This window comes from Leptinotarsa decemlineata, unplaced genomic scaffold (genome assembly GCF_025532065.1).
Source record: "Leptinotarsa decemlineata unplaced genomic scaffold, Ldec_3_MD MMD2_tig00003335_RagTag_RagTag, whole genome shotgun sequence".
Lineage (NCBI taxonomy): Eukaryota > Metazoa > Arthropoda > Insecta > Coleoptera > Chrysomelidae > Leptinotarsa > Leptinotarsa decemlineata.
Window position 1 is genome coordinate 4,911,206 of NW_027412587.1, and position 25,467 is coordinate 4,936,672.

General features: G+C 33.8%; 1 protein-coding gene across 7 annotated transcripts in view; it reads left to right on the plus strand.

Annotated features, from left to right (window-relative positions):
• Nucleotides 1–25,467, plus strand: part of Ctl2 (Choline transporter-like 2) — a 76,004-nt gene that overhangs the window by 20,554 nt on the left and 29,983 nt on the right. Inside the window, exon 1 of one of the 7 annotated variants that reach the window (XM_074177994.1) lies at nucleotides 21,754–21,790. The exons of the other annotated variants lie outside the window; for them this stretch is intronic. Within the exon in view, the coding sequence (XP_074034095.1) occupies nucleotides 21,769–21,790 (22 nt within the window). The 5' untranslated portion in view covers nucleotides 21,754–21,768. Of the gene's footprint in view, nucleotides 1–21,753; nucleotides 21,791–25,467 lie in introns of those variants that run through there. 7 annotated transcript variants of the gene reach the window in all.

The following is a 25,467-nucleotide window of genomic DNA, read 5'->3' on the forward strand; positions in this document are numbered from 1 at the left end:
TAATCAAGCTGGAGACCGGTCAACTCCCGCTAAACCGGTGAAGCGGAGACGGAGAGAGGAAAAAGGGGATAGGTGAAAGCGCTCGAATGACCTATAAATAGTCATCTCTCGGAGGAAAAGAAGTGGAGCCGAAATATACATTTTTCCAAGAAACTCACTCTCCTACTTTTGACTAGTTTTTCAATAATTTTTGATAACGTTGATAAAATTCTGTTTAAAGCTTGAAGAACTTCATCAGGCAATTGTGAAAACAACTTTGCTGATAGGTTGTCTTCACCAGCAGAATTTTCGTTTTTTATTTCTTATATTACTAACTTCAGCTCACTCAATATAATAATAAGGAATTCATAGGCGAATTTACCTTACTCAAATTTTGAAGCAGGTTAACTGTTGGAATGATATTGTTGGTTAATTCTGAGGCTATGGAACAATAATTATCATTCAACTGATTCAGTTCCGGATGGTTCTGTTTCTTATTGCCTCTCAAGTCATTTACTATTGCCCACATTTCTTTTTGTTTATTTTCTACTTCATTCAGTCTATTATTATATCTTTGGCTAGTTTAATAGTTTGTCTGTAGATACGACGAAAATTATTAAAGTGTGACATAAAAAGTATATTGTCACTGTGGAATTTTCAAATGGTATGTAGGCACGTTAGATTTTTCGATGAAATTTTAAGTCCTTCAGTAATCCAAGGTTTGGATTATTTCCGTTTTATCAAGCACAGGGGAAAGGCCTTGCTAACTCAATCACAAGTAAGTTTCTCAAATTCATTCACTGGATCTTCTGTTCCATGTATAGAATTCCAATCTGTGGTCTGATAGTTATTTTGAAATTGAAATTCATCAGATAATTTGGTCCACCTTGTAAGCCTTTGAATACATACATACATGAAATAATACCAATAAAATTTTCTAATATTTGTTTGAAAAAAATATCTCGCTGTTAGACTCATCAGGATGAATCACCAGTGAACTTATTTCAAAAGCGATACACGCGTGTTGACGTCTATTGGTTTTATTGCCTGACACAGGATCAACTAAAGTGGTAATTAGTAGAAATATTCGATAAAATGCCATTGCTTAAAATAATAGTTCTATACACAGAATACTCCAAATGAGTAAATAATGATTCAGCGAACAGATAAAATTTCTAATGAGAGTTTTCTGTTTCGTCTGTTCCTAATTATGTTATATAGAGGGACCCGGAAAAATCTAAGTTAACACCATTCTGCAAGAACGTTATTTCGTTTTCTAGTAGTTTTCTGAAATTTGATTCATACACGTTGCAAAAAATTCTATATCTCCCTATTTTCTTAGTTTCTACGCAGTAACAGACGGAAGTGACTCACTTCAAGTGAGGTCAAACCCCATTTAGTCAAAAATACATAAACCACAAATATCGTTATTTGTGTAACGCGTTACAGCGCCAGTCTGTCTGGCTTTCCTTTCTCTCACGCATACACATAGGCGGATCCAACCAGTTTAAAAGGAAGAGGCTAAACAAAAGATAACTTTATCAATGACTCATAAAAATATTGTATTAATTTTCCTTAATTTCATGCGTAAATGAGGCCATATTTCCAAATATTTTTATTAATCTATGTAATCACTACAACTGCACGTTATGAGATATGAAGAATATATCTCTCCACAAGGCCGTAGCCAGAAAACAATTTCGGAGGGGGGTGTTTGGTTTGGTGGAACAGTAGAAAAACATGAAATATAAAAATATTGAAAGAAAGAAAATTGTCTTACATGATCATATATATTTATTAGAAAACCATTACAGAAATATTAAAATCTTTTTACAAAATCAAATTTAGTTTTCTAGCTTTCTTTGCAGCAAACAAATCAATTACTTCCTCGGTGTCAATGTCAATTCTACGGTGAATTGACATTAACGCCAAACCGTTAAGTCGTTCCTGGCTTGTGGAGTTTCTTAAGTAAGTTTTGAGGCGTTTCAGAGAAGAGAAAGTCCTTTCATTGGTACATGTGAAAACAGGTAGTGTCGCCAAGATCTTTGAGAGTTTGTACGCACATTGCCGTGGGATGAGGGGTGAGGTCTTATCGTGAAGCGGCCGCTGAATTCAATAGAAGACACCCGCTAGAGGTAGCTGTACACCCTGGAACTGTACATAAAATATGTAATCTATTCGTGAGCACCGGACAAGTAAAAAAGGACAGAAAAATTGTAAAACATCATATTGATGATGATACGATATTGGCGGCTCATCAAGCTGATCCTAGAATTAGTTTGAGAAACTAATCGCTTCAACTCAATATGAGCCGCAGTAAAATATGGAGGTGTTAAAAGAGGCATAAAATGCATGCGTTCAAACCCAAATTTTTACATACTTTGCACGATGGAGATGAAATCCGCCGTATGGAGTATTGTTTATGGATGCAGGGAAATTATCTCAATGACAGGATTTTTTTAAAGTATATCTTATACAGTGATGAGGCTACCTTTACCACGTAAAGGTATCTTCCCAGAACATGAGGTTTTGGGCTGAACAAAATCCAAATTGGGTGGTGAATTGTAGAGACCAGGTCAGAAAGTTAATGTGTGGTGTGGTATCCTGAACGAAAATATTATCGGGCCATTTTTTTTCGATCAAAATTTAAACGGTGTGTTGGAAGAACTACCTTTGGATGTGAGAAACAGCATGATTTTTCAGTTAGATGGTTCACCAGTTCACAATAGTGACATAACAAGGGTTTGGTTGAATAGGAATCTACCTATGAAATGGATAGGACCCAATAGCCCTCTCGTAGTAACGCCACTACGATCCCCAGATTTAACTCCACTGGATTTTTATTTACGGGGAAACTTGAAAAATAAAGTTTATAAGGATAGGCCAACAAATAAGGAAGATCTCCGTGCAAGAATTATACAAGCGTGTAGAGAAATCACACCTAGATAACTGAGAAGAGTTGGAGGAAATGATAGAAGGCGCATAGAAAAATGTGTTCGATTGGAGGGAAATTTCATAGAAGGCACGAAAATATAAAATTGTCATCATTTGAAATTGATTGTTTTGTTTTTCAATTGAAAATGTGATTTTGAAAGAATTTTGAACTACATAACATTTTTCGCCACAAAATATCCTTGTTATTTTTTAAATAATGGGAAAATGAGAATATGAACTAACATTAACCATCCTAAAACCTCACTGATTACATGTTTCCGTTCCTCTTACAAAATTATCATTTTCTCTCTTATTGAGAAGGAATAACTTTCCTGACAACAAAATAAAAAATAAATTATTTATGTGAAAACAAAAGTCGAGTTTCTCTTAAATAATTTCGTTCAATTATTACGGAAAATACGTGGGTGTTTCCATGAGAAGTGAAACAAAATCGGATTATTCAGGACTGAAATTTTTTTAGGAAAAAAGTGTAATCGTAGTAAGTTGGTAGTCCTGATCACGAATCTGAAGAAATGTTGAGCCTATTTTTCCCCCTAATATGTTTTACCGTAAAAATGGGGTGTTCCATCGCGAGTGGCGGACAGTGTATATCACTTTGGCCAACCAACATTTAACCAAAATTTTAAGTAATTATAACTGCACCAATATCGAATTTCAACAATTTCAATCAAATCACGATCAGTTCCTGAACTGAACACTATGGCGATAACCAGCCCTGCATTCCTGATTTCTATTCATCACCGTGAGTCAATCATAAAACTCGGTTAGTAAAAATTATCCACGAACCGCTAATTCTACGGTACACGTGGACTACTTCGCAGCCGGTTCATTTTTATGTATTGGTATTTTGGCCTTTGAGAGTGCCGACAACTTAAAGTTTTCATGTTATTGTTTAATTCGACTATACATAGTCCGCGCCGAGTCCGATACCTACTCCTTGAAAAAAAGTGCAATAGAGCCATCGTATTTTACCGTGAGGATACATAGATACCTGCAGACGCTCAGTGTTCAGTGTGCCATAGACATATATTGTTGACAGTAGTGTGAAAATGTAACTAGCCTGAACATAATATTCATTTATTATGTGAAACGTGGCTTGAAAATTATGACACTAATTTTGTGTATGTACATTATAACTATCATTATTTGATCCTACAAAAGTAACAATTGGCTATTGGCAATTGGCAATAACCAATAAAAGATTTTATTAATGAATAACCTTTCCTTATATTATCATATTAATATACATAAAATGTAAGTAATAATCTAAGCTTTTCTTAATTTGAACAATTTCAATATTGAATAGTAAAACTTGGATTAGTTTAAGTTATCACTTCTGTACATTTTTTTTCATTTTCAAATAACCGCATCCGCCGGTCGGCTATTAGCGGTGGCACAATCTTGAAAAAAATAAACTGTAAGTATATTATCCTACATTGTATGTAATATGTTAAGTTCTTTCAGAAAAGATAAAAATCGGTTTTGGACGAATGTGGAGTAGTCAGCTATAATACGTACGAGGTTTGTTCAAAAATAAGATAAAATTTCATTTTTCTCAAAAAATATTCATTTACACATCAATTTCTATTTTGTTCCCTCAGATTCCTCACTCCCACTCAAATATAATACACTTGTATCAGCGGTTTTTTTCCAATCATCGAAATAGTTCTGATAGGCTAATTGCACACACACCGATTGTGGACGGCCGATTTTATACCGGTCGTCCAAATTCCAATAGTGAACCACATGTGGGAACGGGACCTGGCACACATGCTTATCGGTGATCGACGCCGATCACCGGTCGGCGTGTGTGCCAGGTCCCTTTCCCACATGTGGTTCACTATTGGAATTTGGACAACCGGTATGAAATCGGCCGTCCAAAATCGGTGTATGTGTGTATTTAGCGATATGCGCTTTTTGGTACGTCTCTCAGCGATAAGGTTTTTATCTCCTCAATTGTCGCAAAACGTCATACAACAACAACAGAATAAGTTACAGGGAGGCATGATTATGGTGTTGTTTTTGGCCAAAAAAAAAAACGAACAAGCAATTACTAGTGAGCAGGTGCATTATCGTGATACAAAAGACATGAATTGTTTTTTTTTCAATAACGGACGTTTTCTTCGTATACTTCTCGCAAGCGGCTCATATCTTCAAGATAATACTCTTTAGTAACCGTACGACCATGAGGCAAGAAATCCTGATACATAACGCTACGGTAATCGAAAAAAATTTTGGACAAAGCCTTGACGTTTGATCGAATTTCCAACATGTCCCGTTCCCACATGTTCCCACATGTGGGAACGGGACCTGATGGCACACATGCCTACCTGTGATCGACGACGATCACCGGTAGGCATGTGCGTCAAGTCATGTGGTTCACTATTGGAATTTGGACGACCGGTACAAAGTCGGCCGTATTTTGGACGGCCAGTATAAAATCGGCCGATATTTTATTGGTAGCGGGTGCTTGCACACTCACCGGATTCTTATCGATCAAACAATCAGTTGCTTTGTTGTCTTAATTACGACGCACTACCAAAACGAAGTTAATGCGTAGTAACTACAATTTCACCAAGCATTCGAGACTGGAATGGTCGGTAAAAAACCGGTGAGTATGCAAAAGTGTATTTAGTCATGTACGCCACTACTTCCCGGTTCTGCCGGCGATACAGTGGCAGTGGACGGCTGCTCACCGGTATTTTAGCGGCGACGATCACCGGTAGGCATGTGTGCAAGGTCCGGTTTCCACATGTGGTTCACTATTGGAATTTAGACGACCGGTACAAAGTCGGCCGTCCAAAATCGGTGTGTGTGCAACTAGCGTAAGGATTCACTAAGTATTTGAATTTGGACGACCGGTATGAAATCGGCCTTCCAAAATCGGTGTGTGTGTGTGTTCAATTAGCCTTATTTGAACTTTCGAAGACGAGAACATAGGCACCTTTCGCACAAGATTTTCCTCTTCCAGTATGCCACTGGCAGAGGAAAATCTATTCATGTCAGGATGACAGTACCTTATGACATTTATACGGTCATTTGATTCAATCCCGGACATGGGAATTTCGTTACAAATTGAAAGGGAAATAATTTTAGGAGAGATTCGTTTTTGGGGAAAGTACACCTTAGTATAGATTTCGAAATATAATATCGAAATATTCATTTCCCCAATTACCTACACCGTAGGTTCTGGTAAATACCTGCCGAAAAACAACTACTTTTCCGGCTAATACCACGCTAGATATTTATACAAGACATTTATACAGACATTTATACAAGATACCTCACAGAGGTTAGTCTCGTATATGTTTTTCGTTCATCTAGTAGATGGACCATGCTGAAATTATTCGAGTAGATCACCTACATTCACCTAATATGTATTTCGATTTCATAAAGGGTCTTTCAATAGGAACTTGCGAACTTTGACAATTGATAACGGCCATCTTGTTGAAGCTACATCTGTACAATCAGTTGTCATTTTTTCAGTCTGTTCCACCAAATCACCATGTACGAATATAGCATTCAACAATACGTGCAAATAATAAAATTGTTTCATCAAAATGGGTGTTTTGTTCAGGCAAAGTACCGCTTCGCAACGTCCGTTTTACGGTCGCCATAATCGTTCTACCGAGAGAACAATGCGCAGTGTGATGGATACATTTAAATCCACTGGTTCATTAAAAGATCGGCCAACACCCGCAAGATCTGCCGAAAATATCGCCGCTATCTGTGAGAGTATGCAGGAGAACCCAAGGCAGTCGACAAGAACTCGACCTTTCGCAGACCACAACTTGGCGAATTTTGCTTCGTGCCTGCCCACGTACAAAATTCAACTGACCCAGGAACTGAAGGTAAACGACCATAGACAACGACGTGTGTTCGCCGAATGGGCTCTGGAGTTAGGCATGGATGTTAGGTTAGGTTAGGTCCAAAGTGAGTGGGTCTAATCGACCCTCCACCGCAACCCGCAAGGGTTTATTGTGGCTCACACCTATTCACACTCGACCAAATAAACCCAGCTTCTTAAAGAAGCCGAGTGGTTTGTATGATGAGTGGTCTTTCAGGTCAGATGGTAAGAGTACGGCTCTGCTGAACCCTAAAAACCTAATTCGATCCCCAGCGGGGCAGTCAGAAAGTATGTGCTCTGCTGTTTCCAAACAGAGGCGACACGCACTGTCTTTCGACAGTCTAAGTCTCTGCATATGATGATTCAAATGACAGTGACCTGTAAGAAAGCCTGTTAGACATCGTAGTTCATCCCTACTGTAGTCCAACAACTGTTTGGTATCAAGCTTCGAAGAGTGAATAAACGCCTTAGAGTGAGCCGATCCTGGAAGATTCTACCAGAAGTCCATAAATTTTCTTGCTATCCAGGGGTTCAATCTTTGTTTGGCAAAGCCTAAAGCGATACCAATGACAGGTTCTGGTCCGATGAACCTACTTGAAGCACCCTCCTTTGCAAGGAAGTCAGCAACCTTCCAGGCCAGTATGGCCAGGAATCCAGACCAGATACATTCTTTTTTTATTTTTTATTTAATCGCATCAACCATTTTGGTTATTAGCGAACAGTATTTTAAAAGCATATTTACAATTTGTTTTTGATATGAATAGCTTCTATGAACGAAAGTACATTATCTGTATTACAATTTGTTCCTAAAATAGTTTCTAGCGTTCCTATCAGCCTGTGCAGATTCCTTTGAGGGGCGAAGTTTACGCATTCTGTCAGGATATGTTTAACAGTGAGTTGTTCATTGCAGGTTTCACACATCGGTTGGTTGGTGTTTTTGAAAAGATAATCATGGGTTAATCGTGTATGACCAAGACGTAAACGTGTGATGATCATTTGATCTCTACGTTTTTTCGGTAAATTTGTCCACGGTTTTATTGATGATTTCACTTCCCGAAGTTTCGAAATTGATTCACTCCACCGATTTTGCCATGCCGTTTCCACCTTCTTTTTAATGGCATACTGTAAGTCACTCAGAGCTACTTGATGAACTATTTCAGTGTTATTACTATTTATAGCCTCTTTTGCATTTCTATCAGCTTCTTCATTACCTATTATTCCTATATGTGATGGGATCCATATAAATTTAATAACTGTTTCTCTCTGTTGTGCTACATGAAGTTGTAGTTTCACATCAGCTACTAATGAATTGGGGGGGATATAATGTTTGTATACTTTGCAGTGCGCTCAGCGAATCTGTCAGAATAAGGTATTTGCAATTTTTGTCTTCAGTTGAGTTGATAAATAAGAGAGCTTGGAATATAGCATAGAGTTCACCAGTGTATACCGTGCTAGTGGAAGGTAGTTTGAATTGGAGAAAGAAATGTGGTCCTACAACTGCTGCTCCTGTTCCCACAGTTGTTTTGGAGGCGTCGGTATATATTTGTGTAAAGCCTTGGTGATTCTCCAATATAGCTCGTAGGTTGTTTTTGAATAATGTAGGGTTAGTTTCATATTTTGGGAGGAGGAAGGTTGAGTGGATATGGGTAACATTCCGGGAGGGTAAGATTTAGCTTGTTGATATTGAGTCTGACTCTTTCGTAGAAAGGTTTTGGGGATCTTGGTTTACTCTCATACCACTGACTGAATCTGTTAGCTATAGTATTGTCATAAGTAGGGTGTGCTGGTTGAGTTTTCAGCGTCACTGCATATTTGAGACTCAAGTATGTCCTTCTGTCTTCTAGTGATGGTTCACCGGCCTCACTGTATAGACTTTCTATAGGTGTTGTGTGATGAGCTCCCAATGCTATACGTAGTGCAGTATTATGTATTACATCAAGTTTTTTCAGTAATGATTTATTTGCAGAACTGTAAGCAATTGAACCATAATCTAGTTTTGATCGTATAAGAGTTCTATATAGCATTAGTAATGTTTGTCGATCCGAGCTCCAATTTTTGTAGGTCAACAGAGACATTCTGTTTAGTCTTTCTATCGAGGAGAGTCGTTTTTGGCAACTTGCTATCAATGTCGACGTTGCTCGGTAGGAGCCAAGAGATTCCAACGCGGCTTGACTGTCCGAGAATATTTTTACTGACTTCTGTATAAAGTTGGATTCTTCTAATCTCTCCACATACAATTCAATAGCTTGAAATACAGTCGCATAGGTTCCTAGTCATGTTGATATCTGTATCCTGGGTCTGGAATTGAAAACACCTGCACCAGAACGGGAAGATGTTTTTAATTCATCTGTGAACCAACAACTATCTGCTCTTGATATTTCCTTCTCCGGGAGAATTCAGTCTTCGGGAACAGTACTTTATAATGCAGGATGAATGAGTACGTGAACAAACAAAATTGTCGAATTTAGAATGATACCAGTCCACATGAGTTCCAAGAGCGTCCGATGCATTCCGAAAAAGTCACTGTTTGGTGTGTATGTTGGGTTAGCGGCGTCATCGGTCCATATTTCTTTGAGAACGACGATGGCCAGGCTATCACTGCCAACGGTGACCACTATAAGTCGATGATTACCAGCCTCTTTTGGCCGGAATTGGATGATCTGGACACCAGGGACATTTGGTTTCAACAGGACGGCGCTACATTGGATATTCTGCACCAGCGATTTGAGGGCATGTTCATCTCACGCGGAGAAGATTGAACTGGTCACCAAGGTCGTGCGATTCGACTCGGTTAGATTTTTTTTCGTGGGGTTTTCTAGAGTCGCAGGTGTATGCGAATAAACCACAAACCACAGCAGTCCTCACAGCCAACTTAACTCATGCCATCGGTCAAATTCAGCCTGATATATGCGCCAGAGTCATGGACAATTAGACGTTTCGGACGTCGAGTTGAAATTAATCGAGTTTCCGGCACTTTGCTGTTTGGGTCGGAGCTTTCCTGCACTGATGAGAAGTAATACCTCGAAACCGGTCTGTAGGTGATCTAGTCGATTGCTTCAGCATGGTCCTGCTGCTGTATGAACGAGAAATATCTGCAAGACTAACCTCTGTGAGATATCTTGCATAAATGTCTGTCGGATATAATTCAATATCCACAGTGGTATTACCCGGGGAAGTAGTTGTTTTCCGGCAGGCATTTATCAGAACCTACGGTATAGGTGGTTGGGAGATATGAATATTTCAAGTATATTTCGAAATATTTATTTTCTAATATGTTTCAATTCCATGAGAAACGTTCGAAGTATAAACTGAATGGAAAAACGTGATTTTCTTATGATACAATGGTTATATGAAAGTAACAGCTACTTTCCTTTCAGTTTCTGTACGAAAGAAAAGTCTATGCATGATCTACACATCTTTGCGGAGAGTTTATTTTGAACTCTATCGGCTTCCTCTTTTTTGAAAGTTTCACACATTTTTTATTTAAAGATAGAAAAGTAGAAACCCTAAAAGCTTTTTTCTGATCTTTCACACGAGTTAAAAAATCAACTTATGAATGATTTGACAAAAAAATATGTCGTTTTTTCTTATATCACATTTAATCAAACAAAGAGAGGATTTCTATTCATCTCACCGACAATACTAATATTTCTCTTATTCACCTGACCAAATCTCAACCTTTTGAGTATGATTTACCTCTAAAACTCCGACTTCTCGCCTAATCCTTGTATCGTCCAGGTAGATAACAAAGCCGGGATATAATTACGAATTTTAATGCCTAGCCGAAGGTAGCTATCTAATAGTTCAAAAGCATTAGTTATTTCAGAATAGTTCGGCCAGTGAACTCTGAAAATATCAAAACACGGGGGTATCCTTTAACAAAGCTGAACAGCTGATTTCACAAAACAGAATGTCAGGCCTGGTGTACAGGGAGACACACGAGAAAATGCTGTGTATTTGGAACAGCTGTCAACTGGCATTGATAATTGTAAGGGTGGCAATGTATTTTTTGGGTTCAGTAATTCATCAGTTAAGTCATATCGTGCTACCTAGACAATAGTTCACAAAATGTTCAGTTTCATGATATTTCTTTCATCTGAAAATAAGCTAAACAGGAGTACCACAGGGCAGAATTTTAGGCCCACTTTTCTATACCCTTCATAGTGCCACATTCATCTGGAAGACGAAATTTTGTTATATTTATGAAGATGACTTACAATTATATTTTTCTTTCAATCGGTTACCCATATACATTTTTATTTAAAAAAGACTTTAGGAGTGTTCACTGATCACGTGTTGAAAATCAATACAAACAAGTCAGTAGCTATTATTTTTTGAAGTGATAGTATTTAGGGTGAAATTTAGATCACAAACTACTCAGATTTCATGAACATGTAACCTTAAAATTCAAAATTGCTTAATCATCTCTAAAACCATGGAATATTTAGTAATTTTGATTGGAATACAATTTCAACAACTGGTTGAAAGTGCGAGATACAAATTATAAATTAGATATATTGCGTAATAATCTTTCAAACTCATATATTCTCATATTTCCCATAGACAATATATAACTGTCAAGAAATGCTATGTGATTAATTTGTTTTATCACATTTCAACCATTGATGTGATGTTATTTATCATCTAGGCTTAGATATCAACGACAGGCGTCGCATACAAAAAATTCAAAATCTTTATTAATACTTATCATCTCTGTTTCTCTGTACTAGTCAGTCCTAGGAAAATAAAATTTGGGATATAGGTGCTTCTTAGATCTTAGATATTAATTAAGAAAGGATTTTCGAATATTCTAACTGAGGTGCCCCCCCTTGGGGGGTAAAAACGGCGAATTACATATTACCTTTTGTTTCTCCGCACCTCTATATTTTCGGAGCCTGAAATTTTGTATTTATGTCCATTTTATGTTGTAGATGTGCAATAAGAAAGAATTTTTGAATATCTCAACTGAGGTGCTCCCCCTGGGGATAAAAGGGGGCATTTACATATGAAAATTACCTTTCCATCACTGTTTTTCCGCACCTCTATATTTTCGGAGCCTGAAATTTTGTATGTAGATTCGTTTCATAATGTAGATGTACAATAAGAAAGGATTTTTTAATATTTCAACTGGGTGCCCCTGACGATAAAAGAGGCGCGTTTACATATGAAAATTACCTTTCCATCACTGTTTCTTCGCACCTCAATATTTTCGGAGGCTGAAATTTTGTATCTGTGTTCGTTTTATGTTGAAGATGTGCAATAAGAAAGGATTCCTAATATTCCAACTAGAGTACTCCCCTTGAGATAAAAGGGGCGCGTTTACATATGAAAATTAATTCAACATCACTGTTTTTCCGCACCTCTATATTTTCGGAGCCTGAAATTTTGTATCTATGTCCGTTTTATGTTGTAGATGTGCAATAAGAATTAATTTTTAAATATTTCAACTGGGGTGCTCCCCTGAGGATAAAAGGGGGGCATTTACATATGAAAATTACCTTTCCATCACTGTGTTTCTGCATCTCTATATTTTCGGAGGCTGAAATTTTGTATGTAGATTCGTTTTATAATGTAGATGTGCAATAAGGATGGGTTTTTAAATATTTCAACTGGGTGCCCCCAGATGATGAAAGGGGCGCGTTTACATATGAAAATTAGCTTTCCATCACTGTTTCTTCGCACCTCAATATTTTCGGAGGCTGAAATTTTGTATCTGTGTTCGTTTTATGTTGAAGATGTGCAACAAGAAAAGATTTTTAATATTCCAACTAGGGTACCCCCCTGGAGATAAAAGGGTCGCGTTTAAATATGAAAATTACCTTGAAATCACTGTTTTTCCGCACTTCTATATTTTCGGAGCCTGAAATTTTGTATCTATGTCCGTTGTATGTTGTAGATATGCAATAAGAAAGAATTTTTAAATATTTCAACTGGGGTGCTCCCCTGAGGATAAAAGGGGGGCATTTACATATGGAAATTACCTTTCCATCACTGTGTTTCTGCATCTCTATATTTTCGGAGGCTGAAATTTTGTATGTAGATTCGTTTTATAATGTAGATGTGCAATAAGGATGGGTTTTTAAATATTTCAACTGGGTGCCCCCAGATGATGAAAGGGGCGCGTTTACATATGAAAATTAGCTTTCCATCACTGTTTCTTCGCACCTCAATATTTTCGGAGGCTGAAATTTTGTATCTGTGTTCGTTTTATGTTGAAGATGTGCAACAAGAAAAGATTTTTAATATTTCAACTAGGGTACCCCCTGGAGATAAAAGGGTCGCGTTTAAATATGAAAATTACCTTGAAATCACTGTTTTTCCGCACTTCTATATTTTCGGAGCCTGAAATTTTGTATCTATGTCCGTTGTATGTTGTAGATATGCAATAAGAAAGAATTTTTAAATATTTCAACTGGGGTGCTCCCCCTGGGGATAAAAGGGGCGCATTTACATATGAAAATTACCTTTCCATCACTGTTTTTCCGCACCTCTATATTTTCGGAGGCTGAAATTTTGTATATATGTTCTTTTTATGTTGTAGATGTGCAATAAGACACGATTTTTGAATATTTCAATTGGGGTGCTCCCCTTGGGGATAAAAGGCGGGCATTTACATCTGATAATTACCTTTTCATCACTGATTCTCCGTACCTCTATATTTTCGGAGGCTAAAATTTTGTATGTAGGTCCAATAAGAAAGGCGCGAACATAAAATAAAGTTACTATTTCATCTTAGTTCCTCCATGTCCTTAAATTTCCGGTGGGTGAATTTATATTTAGTATCAGCATTGCACCCGTGCGGAGCCGGGCGGGTCGCTAGTTCTTAATATTCGGTATTAGAAGATATAGAAATTCATACAAATTAGTAGATTTGAAGTAGTTGGATATGTTAAATCGTGGATGCCTCCTTGTAGTATGTATATTCTTTCTTATATGAGCATTTATCTTATAGAACAGATGTGCAATGTGCATAATCTTAATATGCGTAAAAAAGTGGTGTCAAGTATCCCTGCGCATAAAAAGAAAATATTTAAACTAGTCAAATTCTTAAGGTTGAAAATTCACTCCCAATTATCCTGGAATGATCATATTGACTATTAAATTATTCAAGCATTTTTTCGTTATTTGGAATCTCAGAAATTCTGTCCCCATTAATATTTTATCAAGCTACTACTATGCCTATGTTCACTCAAGTCTAAATTATTGCTTAGTCTGCTACGGTAACTGCAGCAAATTGAATGATCTGTTGATTGCTCAAAAAAAGATACTAAGAACCATGTGTTTTAAAAAATATGGTGATTCTTGTAAGCAGTTATTTACTGAGTTACAAATTTTTAACTGTGATATCCATGTATATTTTAAATTGTGTCATTTACATTAAGAATTATTACCATGAGTTTCAGCAAAGGGATATTATCCGCATAGCTGCTGGTTATACTCTCAGGCAAAACTATAATCTGATAGTTCCTGTACACAAATTAACATCTGTATCAAACGGACCTCATGCTAAGTCTATAAAAATATTTAATAAACTTCCAACATTCATTAAGAAAATTTCAAATCCCATAAATTTCAAAAATAGCGTTAAAATATTCTTTAAAAAAATGCCTTTTATTCACTTGATGAATATTTTCAAACTTACCTGGCTGCTTGACATTTTATATAATTATCTCTTACATCTGCTATTGATTTAATTTTTTTTATGTATATTCCATATGTCATCACTTGATTTTAACTCCAATCTTTACTGTGTGTGTGATGATTTCCATGCTTGTAAAAAAGTCTCAGGAAAAATAAAGTATTGTATTGTATTGTATTATATTGCATCTTTTCTTATAATATTTCCTCCACAATAAATCAGCTTTTTCAAACAATCTGTTTGCTAACAAAAGTTTTTTTTATTCAACACTGTAGACTAACAGACTTGGAAAAATTATTCAAAACAAATTTTCTTAGTTCTTTGTCTACATTCTCTGTCTCTTTGATTCAATTTCTTCTTTCTTTCTCTTTTCATTCTTTATTGTATCTTGCAAGCCCTAACATTTAAATCTTTACATCTTTGAATTTTTTGACATTGCTATTTGCACATCAAATACAAAGCGTTATTTTATTTTGTTATTTTTAATCGTTATTTTTGATGAGCAATACATGAATTATTATTTGCAAAAAGGAACGCATTGGAAGAAAAAATAGTCTACCTGAAGACTTTAACATAGACGAGGAAGTCGAGTTGGATTTTTCAAATATTGTTCATTATATTTGTAATAGCCAATAGACTTTCCTTCATTTTCAACAATATCACATAAATTGCTAGTTCAAACACGGCTATGGAGTGGGTAGAGGTATTTGATTTTCTTACCATCTACGACGGTAAGACGGTAAGATGAGAAAATTATTCAAGTGAAAACTGAAAACACTGACTCAAACTATTCGTTCAACAGAACTATAATAGTCCAGACAAAGTTAACACTGGTCGAGTTGAAGATTGGTTCAGTACAAATTATTATTATATATTTATTCTGTGCTGTGTTGACACTATGAATACTAACGATAACACTATCGATGCAATCAGGAAAAACACAAAGTCAACCAATGATACAGGAATTTAGAAGATAATGGAATCGGAAATCTCTAAGGTCTTGATACGGGTAATAATAGAATTGGAAAGTTCAGAAACTTACGACAACTGAATGACGGATTTTAAAAGTAATCCATTTAAATTTCGATTCAAAAATTATTTTTATGGTTTATAGTTTCAAGAAATAAGTAAACACCTTCTAGAAAATATATCTACTGTTTTATAAAAATTATTTATACTGTAGTATAATTCCAAAACAGAAGGTACTAAATTCTCAGAAATGACTGACAACAATGTTTTGGTTTTAATGCAATACTATTTCTGAGAATTTATTGCCTACTATTATGGAATTGTACTATAAATCAAAAAAAGTTGCGTTACAAAGATCAATATATTTGATGAATTGAACATGTATTCTACTGTTACTGAAAATAATATGGGTGTAAAAATTCTATGTCGTAATTTGTAATTTGTCGTAATTTGAATCATGAGAATAGTACTACTTGCCAAATTGGCAGGTAGTAAGAATGACAGCCTTCTGCATTTGTCCTCAGTTTCCGACTTCAGCCCACTCAACCTGCCCTCTCAATTATTATTATTATTATTATATTCCCTATAGAAAAACAATAAATAATCTAACTTTTGCAATAATAAGATTACTTCGCTTAGTAAAAATGGGATTTCAAAGAACTTTTTGGAACTAACGAAAGATTATCTTCAGAATAGGTTTTTCATTGTCAAACTTAATGGAAACACGTCAGATAAATTTTCAGTTAGGTCAGGTTTACCACAAGGATCGAATCTAGCTCCACTTCGGTTCATCGTTTTCATCATGATTTAAAGTCAACTTCGAAATATTCAGATTGTCTTCTTTTTGCTGATGATTTAAAACTCTTGAAATCAGTCCAAACAGTCCGAATCTGTATATATTTGCAAAATAATATAAATAACATATCAGATTGGAGTCTGAAAGAGAAATTATTAATCAATCTTAATAAATGTTCAGTTATCTTAATAACTCGCATGAAGGAGCCAATCATTTTTAGTTATCACATGGATGGTGTGGTTCTTGAAAGAAAAACTGAAACCGAAGATCTTGGGTTGAGATATAATGCATAACTTTTATGTGTTAATTATTATGATATCTGGTAGTCTGATGTTGGGTTTTATGACCAGACAAACTTCTTCATTATCTAAAGATATTATTAATTTACGTTATTTTTCGTTGGTGAGACCAAAATTGGAGTTTGCTTACATTATTTGGTTTGCGGTTGGTTTGCAAGCGATATCACAAGTGGCTAAACTATAAATCAACAAGGTCTTTGGATCTACGACATGAATTTAAAATATTATCTTTAGAAAAGCGACGCCAATTATCTTCAATGATATTCATGCACAAACTTTTGAATAACAACATTGATTCCTCAGAAATTCTTAGATGTTACCATATTTCACGTACCAACCTCCTTGTCGCACCCGATTTTTGCTTATGTTCAATATCCCAACCATTAGTACCGCAACGAAAGCACCACTAATCATTCGAAAATATTAATAGATCTTGACTTGACACTTTCCCAATAAGTATTTCGCAAAAAGAATTTAGAGCATATATTAGATTCACCTATTTAAGTAGTATTTCCCTCTACAGTTCTGGTAATTATTATACTATTTTTATACATATTTCAAGGATTATCTGAACATAATATGAGAACAATGAATATTGTGAAAATTCATCTAACATAATAGATTACCAATTCAAGTTTCAAAAATCTATTGATTTTTCCATTGTATCACTACAATTATGCATTCAAATAATATTTTTTTAACTTCAATGAATTATTTTACCATTAAATGAAAGTAATGTTGGAAGGTTACATTTTTCCAGGTATTTGTGATAATTTACGAAACATGAACAAAAAACTATTTTGATTCATATATATATATATATATATATATATATATATATATAAATATAAATAGAAATTGATAAAAATAAGAAATTTGTCTCTTGTCCCTCAAGGATCCGTCCTTGGTCCTGTTTTTTTCCTTATTTATATTAACTCTGTAGCCAATTTGAAATTGAATGATTTAATCATATATTGATACTACTATCATATATTTCTCGGAAAATTACGAAAAAATAAAAAATGATATACAGAATGATTTTCAAGGATTATCTCTAAACTTATATTTTTTCATCCATCTAATTAGGCTGTAATAGGTTGTTTGGATAATAAATAAATGAATGAATAGGTGTCACTATGTAATTCATTCTTCTTTATCAAGAATAGTCATGGTTCTGAACAAGACTGAATTCGGTCTTTTTCATATTTAATTTTTAACATCATTTTTTATCACTGTGGTTGAATGGCCTGTCTTGTACATGTCATAATAAAATTAATTACTTTAATGCATGTTAATTCTCTGCTCTATACCTATTCAAATTTTATTTATTTTATGTGAAAATCAAATGAATTAGTAAAAAGTTTATTCAAAAAAACACACTTCAATGCGGTTTACAAAACCGCGACACGAGTTTCGCTATACAATAGCATCTTCAGGCGTAACGGTACAGTTTGAAAAAAATCTGTGTCGTGCTTTTAAAGTAATTGGAATCATTATGATTATTACTACCTGACAAATTTTCACATGCTAAATTCATAACCTCCAGTTTCATGAACAATTCATGAATAATGAATACAATTTGTACCAGAACCATCATTTTACTGACTTTTGAGACCTGTCCTATATAGTTATCAATTTTCTCGTTGTACACTAAATGTAAAGGAAACAATTCAAATCAATTTGAACCTTTCTATTCCAAATGCAATATGTTATTTTGTCATTATGTGATTGAACTCGTGCCCCTCTCTCAAATGATGGTTGGCAAATATTGAATTGGTCTTCCTATTCAAAAAACTACGCGTTATCTCTTTCATTCTTTTGAAAAAGTTCTTCCGGTTTGTCCGATAAAAAACTTTGGACGAGAACCATAAGTCAACTTGTATACTCCCAATCTATCCGATAGTGGAGTTTCATTCTTATTGGTTTTAATGAATTCACTCACATTATTATGTAACAGTACGAATACAGAATAGTCATAATTTACAATGGATATGAGAATATCAGTATTTATTCCACTTCTGAGCACTTTTCGCAAAACTTAAAGTGGATATCAATTGTTGAGGATTTGATATGTATTCTTTAGAATTGTGATATTCAAAAAAACCTTACATGCATAATATTCTGAGGAAAATCTAAGATATGAAAAACTGCTGATTCACTTTGGCAAATGAGAATTATGAAGAGGTGAAGTGAAATATGTTTGAGAGATAATTCGCTTGTAAAAACGAATCACTTTTCGAAAAAACAATTCATTGTATGAACAAAGAAATCGAATATGACACAAATAAAATAAAATGTAGTTACAATTTGAAATTTTTGGTGATAGTTTATTGATAAACTACCTATGGAATGGCAAGAAGTGCGTCACAGTAAAAATAAAAATCTCGAAAAATTGAAGAACATTATCTCGACTTAAAGAAATCTTGCTCTCCTATATTCATGAAGAAATATTTTCATAAACTGAGAAATATATTCTCTCAAGTTGAATTTGAATCATCAATTCAAATGGACTGAATAAACGCTTCTTTCAAGTAAAAAAAAAGTATTCCGCCAAGATTGTGCATACATTTCAATAGAAATCATCACATTAGCTCAAGAGAAGTAAATATGTATTCTTCAGTGTGAGCAAAATTAATCTCGAAGCAAAACTTTTTTGGGTTTTGGAAGAATGATATGCTAACTTGGAACAGTATTTAAATATCTCCGTAGGAGAAATTAATTGTTTTCCTTTGAAGAGAAGCATTTTTCATTCAAACGCTTTCATTTGTTTAAATCAAATAAACTCATTTACTTCATCCAAGATGAACTTATGCTTCTGTTTATAAAATGTCCCTCTCATATGGATGTATTTAGTTACTTGAATCCAAAGTATCTCATCTGTAATATGAACAGCATCTATAAGTGGTAAGGGAAGAAATTAAATAATACTTTATATATTATGATTGGTTTATTTGAAGCAATTCATGAATATTATCCTGAAAAAGCATATGATAAAAAACAAAACGTTATAGATAACTACTTTTTCTTTGCTAATCTTTGCTTAAATGCCATATTCCAACCGCACACTATTGAGAGATCATACAGTTATAAAAATAACAGAAATAAATATTCAATCAGAAAAAATATATAAAAAGAAGTGACATATTCTTGACAAATTGTAAATTAACAAATAAAATAAAATCTTTTTTTTAATAAAAAACTGAGTGGGTTTATTCCGTTAACCAACCCAATTGTTGTCCGTATACGAACGACAACCCTTAGAATTTTAAACTTGTCTGAGGTCTTAATGTTTATCATACGATTCCTAGCAAGTTAAAAGGTGCTTAAACATTCCTTTTGATCAGAAATAAATAACCAATTTAAAAGACGTACCTCACATCCCTTTGAAGTGGACAGAAGTCTTTACGGAAAAATTGCCTTTCAAAACCGTTATAGGAATTCAAAGTGTTGTGTGAGTATTATTACTCGTAGAGAATCAATGGAAAATATAAAATGTTTCATGTAAAAAATTTAACTCGTGATCATACAAACATACTTGAAGGTATGTGAGTGGCTATTTAAATAGAAACATTCACTGTTTTCACGTTTTTGGAAATTTTGATTTCCCCTCTAGTGAGTTTGGTAACATTTCTACCTATTTCTAACATTCCTAAAGGAAATATATTAAATAATTTCAAGCTGAGTAGGGTATATTCAATTTGTTCCCAATGAAAAACATAAAAACATTAATTTCTGAAGTAATTACAGAAAGCAAAGACGTTTCGGAATCCAACAAACATTAACATGTTGAAATCAGAAAGTGGCGCTGTCATGTAGGTGCTTTTTATACCTACTGGCGCCTATTTTGGTATTTTTTATATTATATTTAAACTATAAGTACCTCTCTCGTTCAATGAAAAATGAATTAGGTCTAAGAGAAAATATAATTTTATTTAGAGAAAATGCACTTATATGAAACAAGATAAAAGAAATGTTCAGAACAAGAGATTGGCGAATTTGAATCAACGTGGAGGATTTTTCAGTTCAAATTAATATACACTTGCAGAACTCGGCAAATGTAATAATGCATGTTTGAAAAATTACGAAGCATTGATATAATTTTCGCAAAATGAGGGCAAAAATAAGAGTTGCTGTCAAAGTTTACCAATTTCTCTTCGGTACTAGGTATACAACGCAGTACTTACTGATATAGCGGAGTTTCTTTCTCAAGTAACCCAAACACCTCAATTTTATCCAATTACAATACTTACCCATGAAAATATCTTCCAACTGTATAAGACAGTGTTGTGAAATCTGTTCCATTATGGTAGATACAAAATAATCGGAAAAGAATTGCACTACCTACAAACACATAAAACACTTACTTCTTAAAATCACAACACACTAACGTCACTTTCCAACACATACTGGCGCGTACAACACATTGTTAGTTTCTCATAATACTAAATATAAATTATTCTCAATAATATCTACGTTCAAAAAAACAGTTTATTTCAAACTGAAATGAATGAAATAATTCTTTAAAAGAAACCCTGTTGATTCTATACAAAATTCTTGTTATCTTCAATGGATCATAATATAGTTTTCTATATAGATATACAAAACTCTTGTTATAAACGAATTGAGTTATTTGAAGGGATACAGTTTTGAATTCAAACAAACAATATGTTTTCAGATCAAGTTGATATTGCTCTCCATTTCAAACAGTTTATTTTTCTCTTTAAATAGGTGGTAGATTTTCAGATGATATTATATTTTCTTGATTCAAAATAGTTCATCTTTGCAATAATATAATCAAACGAATGATGTCGTTGAAAGGCCAAGAAATTTGATTTCTCCGTTTGAAAAAGTGTGAATTCTCTTATGGAACATGGCGCTGTTGGCATGAAGTAATAGTTTCTCCAATAGAGATAAAAATTTCAAAGCAACCTGTGATCTTACTTATTTTTTACTGTATGCCTATACAATATCTGCCTTGATAATAAATGTAATTATTTATAATATTCAAAAATGCAAAATAAGAATGAAGTATCTACGTACATTTATATAACATCAATCTATTGAGACTTTGGTTTTGCCAGATAAATAGCAAATTCTTCGAATAATTAGCCTTTCTACCTACTACGTAATCTGTAGGTAATCTCTCTCGCACCCACATCTCATCCTGTATATTCCTGTGTTTACTTGATGATAGAAATGGTCCACAAAGCTTACGTTGGCCGGTTGGCCCATTCCCATTCAGTTTTCAGTTTAGTTCCGACCAAGGTAAAGGTAGTTTATAGAAATGGTGGTGCCCGGTACTAGACGTAAGTCATTAAATTATTATTATTGCTAGACAATACATTAATGTTGAATAATATTAGTTGATGAGTTCTAAAGTTAATGAATACATGCCTTTGTACCGATAATTTTTTGAACTAGAGATACAGTAGATACTAGAGTTGTTATCAAAATTTAAAATACTTCGAATTCGAAGATTTTGACACTTATCAGATGTTTTGTTATAGTTCTCAAATTATTCTATATAAACACACAAGTCTCCTCCTTTTTTCAGTTGACACAGCTATTATTAATTTGAAGATGAATTATCCATAAATTTATGAACTGTTGAACTTCGGATATGATTCACTTTTCTAATTAATTCACTCCAATTATGCAACGTCAAACAAGATAGTTGAAATAAATATTAACTTTGATTTTATGAGCGGAATGATCAGTAATGATGATGGTAGCAATAATACTTTTATTCTTATGCATTTCACATCCAAAAACATTATTTATAAACATCTGTGTCCAATCAATCTTTCTCGAAATTCAATAGGTTCTCTTGCCGGTTTTGGGTTCCATAATGGTGAACGGAAAATTCCAACATGTGGCTTTGACCATTGCTGAAGTGCGATCTTTTTTTAAAAAATTCACATCTTTTGTCCAAAGATTATTTATCAGTTATTTTTCTCTATTCTATAAATTCTGCCTTTGCTTATAACAAAGTGATAGACAACATTTGAACTTTCGTATTGGTTCATTGTGTCAATAAAAAATCAATTCAAATATTTGGAATACTTATTTTTTATTCTAATATTCTTCTGAAGTAATAGTCAAAACATTAAAATATTTGTAATGGATATGTATCATAATATGAGAACAATGAATATTGTGAAAATGTATCTAACATAATAGATTACTGATGCAAGTTTCAAAAATCTATTGATTTTTCCACTACAATTGTGCATTCAAATAAATTTTTTTTTAACTTCAATGAATTATTTTACCATTAAATTGAAGTGATATTTGAATGTTACATTTTTCCAGATATTTATGATATTAGAAATATCAGAGAAAACTATTTTGATTCATATAATTTTTATATGAATGCATGAATATATAATACATTCAAAAATAAATATAAATACAAATGGAAATCGATATAAATGAGAAATTTGTCTCTTGTTCCTTGATATATAACTTGTGATGTACTTCAAGGATCCATCCATGGTCCTGATTTTTCCTTATTTATATATACTTTGCAGCCAATTCGAAATTGAATGATATAATCAAATTATGATACTACTATCATATATTTCTCAGAAACTTACGAAAAAATAAAAAATGATATACAGAATGATTTGGATAAAAATCTTATTTGGCTTAATGAACATAAATTGAGGCTAAATTTCAATAAATGCCCATGTATGAATATTTTCCTAAAACTAATTAATACTTCAAATAATTCGATTATGTTTAATCATAATTCTAATAAATACATAGAAATAAAATTTTTAGGTTTATACATAAACATAAAAATTTGGAAAGAAAATATCTCTTCTTATTGGAATTTTTTACAAGATTAGAAATTCCATATCTATGAACTTTTAAAAAAATATACATTTTAGTTTCATTTATTCACATTTGCACTGTTTGAGGAACAGGCAGTGAATCTACAATAAAAAACCTGAAAATCTCACTAAACAAAATAATTAGAATCATTTATAAATTACCATATTTGAAACCAACATTAAACTTATATAAACCAAACTATTTATTAGACTTGAACTCACTATATATTCTCAAAATAAGCTGTTTCATTCATTCTGCTGAAATAATATGAAGCAAACAAACTTGAATTTTATTCGAATTGGACAGATTCACAATCATGTCACAAGTTTAACGAAATTACTGTCTAAAAATAAAATACAAAAAAATTTTGGTGAAAATTCGATGTATCACGATGGGATCATTGTATATAATTCAATTTTAGATAAAATAAAAAAAAACACTATTCCATAACAAAATAAAAAAAATATAATTAGTGGAAATTCAGTTTGCATTTTTTTTCTATTAGGTACACTTGAATTCGTTTTCAACATGTACTTTCTGTAACTAATTTCACATTTGTGTGCATTTCATTGTTATTTTTTTTTCAAGATATGCATTTATCGTGAAATATCTTATTTCTGTTATTTTATAATGATTTGTAGTTAGTTATAGTCTCTAATTTTGAGCATTTCAATGCCACAAAAACTCAGGTATCGGTTTTCTCCAAAAAAATAAATGTTTCCGATATAATAATATCAGGACAGACCATTCCACTTTCTGCTTCGATAAGTTTGTTAGGGGACACCAATATGTCTTGGTACAAAATCATGTCGCTGGAATTGCAAAAGCTGTTTCTCAAAAGCTTGAAACACTATTCCGAACCAGAAAACTGTACACACCTCAGCAACGTTTGATGCTTTATAAAGCTCAGATCAAACCTGTGTTCGAGTATTGTTCTCATGTATGCATACCCTGAAGCTGCTGGATTCCATCCAGAAAGGAGTTATCCTCCTGATTGGAGACCATAACATCACTTGCAACCTTGATAGTCTGGAACATCGAAGAAAGGTTTGGGATTTGTCTTCTAAAGATACTTTTACGGGAAGTGTTCAGGTGATTTAGCACATTTGATTCTACCAAGAGCGGTAAATATCAGAAATACGCGACGGACTGTGGCTGCTCATCGTTTTGAGCTTCAACTCAGTACACCTCGAACTTCACTGATTAAAAACTCTTTCATTTGGAGAACTGCGTTTACGTGGAATAAACTTCCTGAGAACGTTTTTCCAAATGAATTTATTCTCCAGCGATTCAAATCTAATATGAATCGCTAATGTCGCACAGGCACCGCTCTTAGAGCGCCTTGAGAATTATTTTTTTGTAGTGCTTGTGTTTTGTCCATAAAAAATATTGTTTCGTGTGTAATACCTATATTTCCCTCTTCGCGTTTCTATTTTCTTTTCACTTTTTATCTATCTATTACTCTCTCACTCCGTTCCCACTCTGAATTCTGTTGTCATGACGCCATCACAGCTGATCACAGAGACTCGCTCGTGATGAAGATGAAGATGATGATTAATTAATTAATTGATTACAAAAGATTCAATTTTTTTGAGCATATTTTTTTAATTATTTTCTTATAAATACAAGTATACTATTTAAAAAACATTCACTCATTTATTTGCATGCTATTTCCTAAGCTTTTCAATTATTTAAGTTCAATGATTCAGAAAAACTTTAAAAAATTATTTTTTTTGTCAGGTTAGGCGAATCCCTCTATAGTCCGTTCATAATTTGTCGATAGCACAAAGTGAGGGCCCAAGTCATAAAACGGTCGTAAAACTCGTAAAATCATAGGCGGAGGTTCCTGAGGTGTTTATTCATTAAACATAGAGCTTCAGTTTATATTCGAAACTTGCCTTGAAAGGGTGAAGTTGTTACGAACGAAAATAATTTTTGGTTTAGTACATTTTTTAATCGCATTTAATTTACGGCTCGTTGGTGTTTCGGCGTCTACGGCAGTAATTAACGTCTCTAATATTTATTTTGCGAATTTTGTGCAGTGCGTGAGTAACTTTTTTTCATATTCCTACAAACATATACGTACCTTTCGTTCCTGCTTGTTTTGTTTGATTGCTTGCGATGGCTTCGTCATCATCATCAACAT